We start from the raw sequence: 12,210 nt of genomic DNA on the forward strand, positions 1-12,210 counted from the left end.
ATGTAAAATAATTATGTATAATTATATATTATAATATATAAAATATATATATCTTTTGAACCTTCAATTCTCGCGAACCTCAAGGTTCGGGAGAATTGACTTTCTCCGCATATATAATTTTGAAATTCTTTTAATTTCTCAAATTTTGGAATTTGGGGGTTGGGGGATGCCCCGAATCCCAGAATTTGGGGAACCCTAAATTGCCCAAATCCCAAGTTTCGGGGTATTCCCAAGCCCCAAACCCCGAGATTCAGGACTTCAAGGAAGAGTATTTTTTATTTTTTAATTAATTTTATTTTTTTAATTCATCACTGATCTATGTAAATTATGTGATTTAATTTATTCGTAATATATATAAATTATGTGATCGATGTTTATGATGTTATAAGTTATGTTATTTTTAAATATAAATTATATAAATGCATGCTATTTGATAATATTACAAAATTATTTTAATTTTTAAAAATATTAATAATTTTTTATTATTTTATATTAATTTATTATAGTTGCTGCTATTTAAAAAAGTGACTTTGGTGATGGTGGGTGAGAAAATGGATGCACGCGCTTGAGAAATAATGGTGGATGATTAATTGTCAACGATTTAAATGAGGACAAATATGAGTTTTCATCTAAGAATATTTTAAGAATATTAAAAATGAATTGCAGAGCGTAAAATACGTAGAATTTCCCTATCTATTATGGTAATAATCTATCAAAAGGAGGTGCAAAATGGGTACAAAATATCGAAATGCAGAGTCGGTTTACACCAGCAATATAAGCCCAAGGGTAGGGATCTTACGAACTACGCAAAAGCTCATCTCTCTCTCTCTCTCTCTCTGGGAGAAACGGAGAGGCGAAAAGATTCTCCAATGGCGTCGACGAAACGGGAGCCACCGCCAGGCGACTCGGACGAGCGTGAAGCGAAGAAAGCGAAGGCATCGGTGTCGGACTCTTCGGAGCCTGCGAAAATCCGGCAGCGAGTCGTTCTCAACCCGGCCGATTGCGATTTAGGTAAAATGCCTCCGGTTCTCATTCTGAATTTCATTTTATGCATTTTGCAATCCTTGTCTCGAATTATTTGATTAAGCGAGTCATTCTCAATTACTCGCCATTGTTTGATTATTAATGATGCTTCACCAATGTACATCCACATGTTAGTATTATGGATTGTGAGCTTTGAAAATTTGTTCATCTAATCAAATTGATTTGTAAACTTGTGTTCTTTATGTTGGGAGCTGATCTTCAAATGCTTTTAGTGATTCAAGTATGAATTGTGCTCCAGTAGTTAAGCTTATTTTCACAGCCCTACTAATTATTTGAAATGGTTAGTTTGATGTTATGATTCTGATTATTCGGGAATCTGTGCAAAGATTTGTGCTGCGCTGCGTTAATGAAACGTGTTTTTCCGAAAGACTTATGTGCCCTGCTTTTTTATCAACAAACGTCTCTTTATGCTATTTACCAGCCAACATTCATTGGTTTGTGAATTACATGTTGGCCATTCTCAATCAACGGCCATTTGCCCACTTATTGTAAATTTGCTCAGATGATCCTTCCCGCTGAAGTTGTTTATGAATACCGTCTTTGTTTTACTAGGAGGTTTTTTTTTTAAGTACTGATTATATTTTGACAAGAAACTATCTATGTTGTTAATGGATCCTCTAGCAACTTTCTTCTTAGTACCTGGTCTGTACTTGGAATGACAGTTTTTCTTTTGAGAACCTTGAGCCTGCAATACGATATGCTTGCTATGTCAGCATTCTAAGGCAAGACCCAACTTTTGAGAGAGAAAAAGGAAACTGGAGTGTTAACACATAAATAATGAATTCCATGGTTATACCTTATCGTGTCAGCTTTTGGAACATCATTTCTTTCTTTACAGCTCATAGTTAACACTGCTGTCCTCTTTACCAGATTTCAACATTGAAGGTAATGGATTGCATGGTTCTGCACTTCATGACCAGGGATTTGCCTATTGCTGGTCTGGATCTCGTGCTAATGTGGGCATAACTGGGGGCAAGTATTGTTTTGGTTGCAGAATTATTTCAGCCCAACCAGTTGATATGGCTGACACACCCCCTGAACAGCAGCATGTATGTCGCCTTGGCATCTCAAGAGGGGATGATAGTGTTGGAAACCTTGGGGAAACTGAGCACAGCTTTGGTTTTGGTGGCACTGGAAAGTTTTCTACTGCAGGAAAGTTCTCTAATTATGGTGAAAAGTTTGGGGTAGGTGATACAATTGTCTGTGCTGTTAATCTAGAACACAAACCTTTGGCTTCAATCAGTTTCTTTAAGAACGGGAAATGTTTGGGTACTGCAAAGCATTTTAGTGCTGGTCTAGATGGTCTTGGAGTGGTAGATTGCCCAATTAGAAAGCTACAGTGGGAGTCAGCACTCTTTCCACATGTTCTATTGAAAAATGTTGTAGTTGAGGTGCAGTTTAGTGTTGAAGATGGTCTTATTCCTGAGGAAGGCTACAAACCATGGGCTTCTGCTTTAGAGGATGGAAATGCAATAATGGGACCCACCTTTTCAGACCCAAGGGACTGTGAACTGATGATGATGGTTGGTTTACCTGCTTCTGGGAAGACTACTTGGGCAGAGAAATGGGTGAAAGAGCATCCTGAAAAGCGATATGTTTTGCTTGGAACAAACCTAGCTCTAGACCTAATGAAGGTTTTTCTTCTTTTCTATTTGGTGACATTATTACATTCTTCTTTGCAGGACCAGGTTAACTTAACTGTGATATTGTTGACTGATGTTTATGCATGATAAAAATCTTCTATCCTCATAGGTGCCTGGACTGCTACGCAAGCATAACTATGGTGAAAGATTTGACCGCCTGATGGATCGTGCAACAGGGATATTTAATACTCTGTTATCCAGGGCTTCCAAGACACCTCGTAATTACATCATTGACCAAACAAATGTCTACAAGAGTGCTCGTAAACGTAAACTGAAGCCTTTTGCAAGTTATCGGAAGGTAACTTCATTACGTTTGTGCTGATGATACTTAGCAAAGAAGGAGGCCCTGTTTCTTGTAAAACCTTTTTCTGTCATTACATATTGTAACTTATATGGTAATATTCATTAACAGGTTGCCGTTGTGGTTTTCCCAAGACCAGAAGAGCTCAAGTCTCGTGCTGATGGTAGATTCAAAAGTATGGGAAAAGAGGTTCCAGCTGAAGCATTGAATGAAATGTTAGGTATATGCTAATACGTAGAGTTAGCTGGCCTTATTAGAGTAGTTATGGTGCTCTTTCATTTTGCGTGTAACCTCCTATTTATCTTGGCAGCCAATTATGTTTTGCCAATAAGTAAGGACATGCCTGGTGCAGATGAGTATTTTGATCAGGTAACAGTCAAGAATGTGATTCTTGTTTTGTATGTGGTTGTTGGACATGCAGCTAATTATATGATCACCCATTAGGTCATTTTTACCGAACTTAACAGAAATGAGTCTCAGAGATGTTTAGATGAGATGAAGCATGCCCTGCCATTAGGAGGAAATACACCAACAAAGAGTGTTTCACCTTATTCTCATGATAGTTCCTCACAGTCATATTACAGCTCTCCACTGCAAATGCATGAAACTCTGTCAGGTTGTTTTTCTCTCCCTGTTGTAAATGTTTCTGTGGTTGTAAGTTGACAACTAGTATATGCTGATATATTTTGCGGGTGCATTTCAATGTTCCCCTTGTGGTTTTAGCAAGCACAGGAGACGGGCGACATTCTTATTCAACTCAGGCTCAGTTGAATTATGATTACCAAAGGGCTGATCTGGTAAGTGAAAATAATCTGTTCCTTCCTAAGTTCGTTAACTTGTTATCAGGTCTGTTTCTTGTGGATAATTCTTTGCCAATTGGAGATTTTCAACAAACCATTTACTTTAATTACTGCTTCCTGTGTAACTTAAGCTATTTCTTTGAATTTTAATTTGGATAAATCTATTCTTTCTATTGGTATAAGTATAAAATAATCGAAGTGAAGAAGAATTGTCGCTTTGATTTACCTTTCGCTTTACACCAAGTCAAATGAAGTTATCTCCTCACTTATTATCATAAGTTGGCAGATTAATTCCTTATGTGATTACAAGAATGCTCAGTTTTTTGTTAGTTGGAGGTTGATGTGTTGGAGTGCTACAGATAAACTCAGCACATTTTGGGGGTAGGGTACCTGGAAGAATGGATTCATTTTCTCTAGATTGGCAAGGAGGTCAGACTGCGCGTGTACCTTATGGCAGTTATGATCGCATGCAGAGTACTGGAGTTGTTGCTAACTCTTATAGCACTTATGGAAGGAGTGGTTCCTATAGTCATCCAAATCTTGAAAACAGGAACTTCATTCCTGGTGGTGCCACTGGTCATTATCAGAGTGGCACTGTTGAACCCTATATGAGGTCTTCTTACAGCACTCATGGTGAACAAACTGGTTTCTTGGGGCCAAGAGGTTCCCAAGCCACTTCAGGATACTTACCATTACTGCCCAGTTCGCCAGCCACATATGGTAGGTATTTTGAATTATTATTTACAACCTCTGATGCTTTCTATGTGTTGTTAATTTTGTACTTGAATCACTTTCACATGATTTGTCATGATTATCAAATGCTAACCTTTGAAAGACAGTCATTGGAAATCTTTGAAAGCTGAATGCTACAAATTGTTTTTGAAGTTAGAATTGTAATAAAACTCAACTATGCTTTTGGTATTTAGGTATAATGTTATTCTTCATCAGTAGGAAACACTTTTGAGAGCCATGCATGGAACAAAATAACACTTATCCCAGGTGTACCACTAGATCTAGTTTCTTTGGTAGTTGTGATGTCATAGGAGTTGAAATAGATGGGTGTTGCTCCATCATAGTACATAGTTGTAATGTCCATGTTTAGTGTATTTAATCTTACTTAAAAGGCTACGGAGTTTTGAACCTTTATCTTGACATTGGAAGTGAGGGCTCTCTCTCTCTCCAATCTTTTCATCTGTCCTTCACCATCCTCTCCCTTTAATTGTCAAACAGATTGCAAGGGCACCTTGTGTTTTTGAATGTTGTGTTTCTTGTTTATGTTATTAGAGTTTTTGAGATTTAAAATTTTGGATTTTAATAGATTGTAGTAGGATTATTTGGAAAGAATTATAGTTATATGGTTTTTAGCCTAAAAATATGGCTTATTAATTTAACCCAAGAAAAAAACATGATTGAGTTGGAATAGAATTGATTGCTTAATACTTTTGCTCCCCGATTCCCTCCTCCTTTTCTCTTGTTTCTTCGTTGGTCTCTGCTCTAATTTCTTCTTTCCCCCTTCTTGGTTCCTTCTCTCTTTCATCTTCTCCCAGATTTCCTAGCTGTGGTGAGCTGTACTACCAATCTAGGAGGAAAAGTTTTCAGGCCAAGCGAAAGCTTGTTTTTCACTAATTATTATATGTTTCTTCGGACTTCGTTTGTAACTTTTTCCGTGTGTGCCCGCATAAGGGTGCTGTTGCATGACCAACCATATCAAGAGTTATTGTAGTGTGAATCGTTAGGGTTTTTTAAGCAGTTCTTGACTTGATTCTTGATTGTTTATTGCTGCATGCAAGGTTTAATCAAAAGTATCCCTTGAATATCTAGCTTATGGATTAACGACCTCTTCTTTTGCCATTTGTCACGTTGTGTTAAGTTTCTGTTTGGGGCTCTATGCATCTAGTTCGATTGAAGATTCAAAATGCACTTTTTTTTTTCCAAAAATTTTTTGCTAAGTAAAATTTTGAAATATACATTTCAGGTTCACCACATGAAACCCCGAGGCCTCCATATGGAAGCCCTTCTGGTGATATGCGGCCTGCTCGAGGATTTGGCCCGCGTCATCCTGGGTACTACTGACTGTAGACTCATGCATGAGTTAAATTAAGAATTCAGAGTTCAGGAATGGCGAGGATATGAAGAAGGGTGTTGTGGAGTCGTGTAGAGATAATAGCGAGGAGCAGCCCCCAACCCCCCGACCAAAACCCCCCAAAAAGAAGAAAAAACAAAAAGAAAAAGAAAAGAGGGTAAAAACAGTTGGTGGTAGTAATTATGAAGCTTCTGTATATAACAGCTACGTCACTCATGAACAGAAACGTATATCTTAGATGAGTTTTGGTGCATGATTCTGACTAATCGCTGATTCTCTCTTTTATTTAGGCAAGTCTAATACTAGTAATTTCGTTTGTGGATATCTGGCATAACATATGATGGAACATGAATGTTCCTATTGGAAATGGTCTGTGGTGGTTGGTAAGGAACGGGAAAATGTTGATGATATTGTTGGGAAACGCCAACGGCTGCATTATATTTTACATGCTTGCTTGACGGCTAAATGAAATTAATTTCCTACTAAGCTGTATTTGGAATTTCGGATCTCATAAACTCGAATTTTCTGGACGTATTAATCTTGAATTGATGCATTAATTGTTTGGCCTGTCGGAACTTGCATTATGTCCTTGCAAAGATATATTTGTACTTGTCATCACAGCTCACTTTTCTACGGCCTTGTTTGGAGATGATTGTTCCTCTCTTACCCCGAAACTGACTGTAAGTAGATTATCCATTATCCTTTCATCTTGCATCCTGAATATGACTCGCAATAAAATATCTAATAGGGGAAGCTTCGCGTTTGAACACATCTGCTTTGGTACTATTCTGGCGTTTTCTATTTTATCTTATGGACGAAAAACGCAAATTGGCCTTGTTTGGTCCACAGAAAGTGCAAGAACAAAAGGCTGCATGCTTTTCCTGACGATGTTGGCTTTTCCATGGCTCAGCCCCCACCCACCTGTCCTCCTTGCCCTTCTGTTTTCTCTTATTCTGTTCCCCCTTTTTTTCCCCCTCCTCTGGAAGGTAGTTCATCCTATATATTGCTGCATATCTTAGCATGCATTCACCCATACTTGAATTTTTCTCGGATCATGAACTTGTAGTTTATGGGCATATATACCTCTATAAGGGTTATATCATGTACCTAATTTTTTTTTTTTTTGTAAATTATATCTGGAGAAGACTGATAATTGTCAAAATGTAACTACTGCATCATTCTAGTGCCAAACATTAAGATAGAGGTTTATCGTATGCGTACAAAAAGAAATTTTGTATAAAATTTTTAGGCAAGATGATGTATTCATTAACAATCATTTATCATGCATGGTATTATCAAAATAATACACATTTTGGTAATATATTTTTATAGAGTTGCTGTTGAAACATCATTTTCTGCCAGCCTTTAAAGTCACGTTTCTAATGGCAGATCCAAGTGCCCTAACCCTCAATGAACAGATATTTCATATACCGCATGAACCTCTTTCAGCTTTTATGTCCATTTTTGGTATTTAGGTACTCCACTGAATAGACGGCTGAGATTCTTTGTCTGCCACAACTCAAAGAGACCATCCATCCATCCATCCATCCATCATCCACTCCCCCATCTGTTCTGTAAAGCATGGGTTTTGTCCCAAGAAGAAGTCCCAATTAGCCTTTTCTCTTTCCAATTCTGAAGCTCTGCTTGCTCATGGTATGGCCTACAGAAGAGAGGTTTCAGAACTAACTAAAGAATAAAGATCCCCTGTTTATTGAGTTACTGACTGAATATCATCACAGTTGCACAGAACAAAAATGCATATAGACAAGATCACGTTAGAACTGGCATGAAAGGTGTTGGGTTTGTTGGCTCGATGTCTTCTTGTTGAGTTGGATGATGTATAGTTAATAATCATTATTACAACGCTGAAGATCCAATCTGTGTGATCTTTTTATACCGAAATAGCTTCAATTTTTCATAAATGTGTGCATAAATGAAATGGAGGGGAAGCAAAGCTTTAAATAAAGAGCATTTGTGTCGGCGGATGCCAAGTCAGCTCAGAAAAATTAGGACTTGTTCTCTTTGGTGTTTTCGGGTCGTTTTCTATTTTTAATTTTTCAAAACACTGAAAACGTGTTTTCAAAAACAAAAAAAAAATTTGTAAAGAAAACCCAAAACAACATTTTGTTGTTTTGGGCGTTTTTAATGAAAATTCACCGAAAACGCCAAAACACGGAAAACACGCCCAACACCCCCCCAATCTCGGCCCCCCAACTCCAAATCACTCATCTCTCTCTCTCTCTCTCTCATCTCTTCTCTTCCATCCCTTCTCTCATTTCGCCTCATTTCTCCAGCGTCGGCCATCAACTGCACCCGTCATCTTCGTCATCTCCGTGAACCGCCATTGATTATGCCCGCCATCGCCATCGACTACGCTAGCCCTCGCCCCCGTCGTTTTATCTTGTTGGTCTTCGTCTCTCTCTCCTCTGTTTGCTCATTTCTTTTCTTCCTTATGTTGTTTGTTTTTGGGTATGTTGGTCGATGGGTGGTGTAGAATGGCTACCTCAGATCGCCTGAAACCACCGGCCATGGTGGTCAATGGTGACTGGTAGCGCGATAGGTAGATGGGTCGAACGATTAACTTTAGATCTAAGGAGATTTGGCCGTTGGATCTTCTTGGTTTTTGGGTATGTTAATCCCATTGGCTTAGAGATTCTAATGGTAGGTTCTGATCGTCTATATCACCGGCCGGTGGTGGTCGTCGGCGCCGGAGAAGATGCAGGGCGTTGGAGAAGAAGAAAGGAGAAAAAAAGAAAAGGAAAAAAAGAAAAGGAAGAAAAGAAAAAAAACAAAAAAGAAGAGAAAATAGAATTAAAAAAATTATTATTAAATTTTAAAAATGAAATTATATATTTATTTAAAATTTTAAAAATGCAATATATCTAGATTATAACTAAAAATATAAGATAACATATGTTATATTATTAAGTGTATAATTTAACATAGATTATTGTTAAGATGTATGTTAGTCATTTATTATTTTACTTTAATGGTAAAATTTTATTAAAAATAATTAATTTTATTATTTAATAATTAAATTTGTTAAATAAAATATCATAATAACAAAAAAAAATAATTTTTCAAAATTTCAAAGTAAACGCGTTTTCTAATTTTTTATTTTTAGAAATAGTTTTTCAGAATGACAAAAAGAACACTTTTTTTAAAAACCTCAAAATAAACACTCAAAACATAAAATTTAAAATAAATTTAAAACTCAAAACTCAAAACTGAAATACAAAGAGAATACCACCGTAATAGTTGACTAATTGGAGAATGATCGATGTGATGGGTCACTAAAAGAAAAGGCAACGATCTCTTGCAGAAAGTGTCATCCACAAATCGTATTAATTAATCATTTAAACTTACTGACTACTGTGTGAGAATTTAATTAAATTAAAAGTTGAGATCAGATGGGTACGTGCAGATTCTACCGTTATTTGCAATTTCATCGTTTCATTATAGAATTATCATTATTACAATGATTATTATTAAATCTCGTCTGGTGAATGATAGGGATTGCATAGCCTAGCTAGCTAGCCAATTGTAACAGTCCTTTGAACAGACAAAAAGGTTGATGCCTTCTAAAATGAATGATCATCTTGAGACACCTTGATCATTACGGGTCGCACATGTTAGCAAATGTTGATATCACACGTTCCCATCAATATATGATCTTATATGATGGCCGATGGCTAATTATACATTGAATTGGTAGAAGCATTATGAATCAAAATATGTTTTACATATGCGATTCAACCCATGCATGTTCCAATTGGGAGCCCCCTCCCCCCTCTCTCTCTCTCTCTCTCAGAATAAAGGATTTGATGTTATCAGGACGGAACATTCCACTTTAACCCATCCGCAAAGAAAAGCTTTCACAGAGCTGAGCTTTTTTCTATACATATATATATGGCTGAAATTCATTGCTTCAGTCGGATTGAAGTCGCTTCCTCCATATCTCTCGATCGGCATTATATATTTTTTTTCTTGGAACTCAAGCCAGGATTCAGTGGTAGACGACCCTTGTAAGTTCCACTTTATTATTGGAGAGAGAGAGAGAGAGAGAGAGAGAGAGAGAGGTTCACCATACGAAAATCAATATTCCAAGAGAGAAGTTAGAGAACCAAAAAGCCAAGTACTTTGCATTGCTTTTCAAGCTTCTCTACTCTAGCTAGCTAGTTCCATGAGTTGGGTTTTCAACAACGAGAGAGAGACAGAGAGAGAGAGAGCTTTCTTTTTTTCTATCTTCGTTTCTTTTCTTTTCTTTTCTCTCCATGGGGACACAATACCAACTAGCGCAGAGCACGTGCATGGCTCTGGAAGATAAGACGCTTTATCTATCCAGCTTCCAGTGGTTGCTACCTCCCTATCGGCTATATCTCTTCAAGGAAACCAAATGTTATATCATTATATATAATTAAAAATTCAAAATTTTGCTATTAATTAAGATGGATTTTGACCATTAAAATATTGTAGTTTCTGATTAAATTCTGCATCAAAACTACTCTGTATATAACTAACAATTCAAAAACAAAGCCAACACATAAGGTAGGTATGATAGCAAGTGATCGAAAGGACCGTTTATCTCAAGAACATCTTAACCAATTATATTTTCTCTCCTTGATGGACTACTGTACGTATGATCAAATTGCATAAATCATACGTATGAATATCTTAACCAATTATTTCATTTCTCAAGAACATCCTAAGATAGTAAATGTCACAACTATCTTAGGATCAAATTGCATAAATATTCATGCACGAGAATTAAGAGAAATAGATTCTAAAAAATTAATAATGTGGTTTCTGTAAGTACTGTGGTTTGGTTTCAATGTGTACATCCACAATCCTATATAATGGTGGAATAATTTATTGAATCAATCAAATTACAATTTTGCAGGGAAGAAAACTAGAAAACCCTCCAAACTAGTACTCTCTAACACTCCAAAGACTCTACTTATCTAGCTAGTTGTGACATTTACTCTACAATATTTAATGATACTAGATAATAGACAATTTTTTAGGATTAATGAAGTGAATACTACCTCTATTCTTATAGCTACTTAACACATAAGAGAGATTATATATATCCACTTACATGAATTCACAATTAATCTCTGGGGAGCTATCTAAACAAAATCGACATTGATTGAGAAGAGGGGGCTCAGTGTGGAAAGGAATAGATAAAAGGCTGCAGAAAGGAAGGGTGCAGCATAAAGTGGTATGAATGAGGAAGTGTGTGTGTGTGTGTAGAGGGGTGAATGATTCTAGTTATTATGATGGTTCCATATGAAAACAATGCGCAGAAGCTGCTGCATAGTATTGTTTGTTGATCAATCATCAATGTATATGCCTATATTTCCCATCAAATTACCAACTTAATTACTAGAAAAGGATTTTGAGCTTTCCCAAATCATTTAATGACGTACAATTAAACTAATAGATTGATCATCATTGACAACATGCATGAATTAATTGATAAATTAATTACAAACAGTGCATTCCCTCTAGAGGAAGTACTAAGATTCCAACCCGTCAGGAACCATTCATCTTCAAAATTAAGATACAGTAGTTGCCCTCTAATGAGTCTTAATTATTATGTATATATCTAGCTAGCTAGCACTATTATTGCATCCAAGAAGAAGCAGCAGCATCAAATACATATATATAGCTAAACAGTAATATATAATAATTATATAGTCAACCAATTAGGCTGCTTCATTAGACTGCAGAGAGAGAGAGAGAGAGAGAGAGAGAGGAAAAGAGCAGGATAAATGGTCCATTAATACGTAGGATTCTAGGCCTAAGTGCGTACTTGGATTATGACCTTTTGATGGGGTCTAGGGTTATTAATTAGTTGAGTAATGGTAGTAACTCAAACAGGAAAGTTCTGATTCCCTTGCATTAAAAACTCCAAGACAGTCAGTCTAGCAATTAAGAAATGAAAATAACAATTTGATTAGCTGAGGACTTGCCTCACTTCCAAAGCACGTGCTAATTAAACTCGGATCCTAATATGATGAAAATTAATATCCATTAAAAAGCTTTTGAAATTTATGATGAAAGCATTGATATTACTAGCATTGTTTTCAGTTCATAATTTAATATAAAATTTGAGAGAAAATATATATAAGTAGTTTTGTTCATACATGTTTGTGTGTGTGTATATATATATATATAAATGTTCGTGCAAGAATAATCCATATGCATGCATTGCCATCACTATTTCACACTTTCATCCTCACTGTGCCTTTGCTATTACGCACTCCCCAAAGTCGCAAAAGACCACAACCCCACTACTACTTGCTGCCCTCCAAAAGCACTAAATTACAGCGCCCC

At 36.5% G+C, this 12,210-nt stretch overlaps 1 protein-coding gene across 2 annotated transcripts; it reads left to right on the forward strand.

The window, feature by feature from the left end:
• Nucleotides 1–803: 803 nt before the first annotated feature.
• Nucleotides 804–6,137, forward strand: LOC127808873 (uncharacterized). 2 transcript variants are annotated; one of them, XM_052347562.1, is made up of 9 exons: nucleotides 804–1,011; nucleotides 1,915–2,678; nucleotides 2,797–2,985; nucleotides 3,100–3,208; nucleotides 3,299–3,357; nucleotides 3,433–3,604; nucleotides 3,721–3,785; nucleotides 4,148–4,508; nucleotides 5,764–6,137. In XM_052347562.1, the coding sequence occupies exons 1-9, from the start codon at nucleotides 870–872 to the stop codon at nucleotides 5,859–5,861; spliced, it is 1,959 nt and encodes a 652-aa protein (XP_052203522.1). In that variant the 5' UTR covers nucleotides 804–869; the 3' UTR covers nucleotides 5,862–6,137. The 2 variants fall into 2 exon arrangements, with proteins under 2 accessions (XP_052203522.1, XP_052203521.1); XM_052347561.1 differs by having other exon boundaries at nucleotides 805–1,011; nucleotides 3,712–3,785.
• Nucleotides 6,138–12,210: the final 6,073 nt, after the last annotated feature.

This window comes from Diospyros lotus, chromosome 8, assembly GCF_014633365.1.
Source record: "Diospyros lotus cultivar Yz01 chromosome 8, ASM1463336v1, whole genome shotgun sequence".
NCBI lineage: Eukaryota > Viridiplantae > Streptophyta > Magnoliopsida > Ericales > Ebenaceae > Diospyros > Diospyros lotus.

Coding starts and splice junctions, on each gene's coding strand:
- LOC127808873 (XM_052347561.1), top strand. CDS start 870: ATGGCGTCGACGAAACGGGAGCCACCGCCAGGCGACTCGGACGAGCGT. Junction 2,679..2,796: donor TAGCTCTAGACCTAATGAAG/GTTTTTCTTCTT, acceptor CTATCCTCATAG/GTGCCTGGACTGCTACGCAA. Junction 2,986..3,099: donor CTTTTGCAAGTTATCGGAAG/GTAACTTCATTA, acceptor ATTCATTAACAG/GTTGCCGTTGTGGTTTTCCC.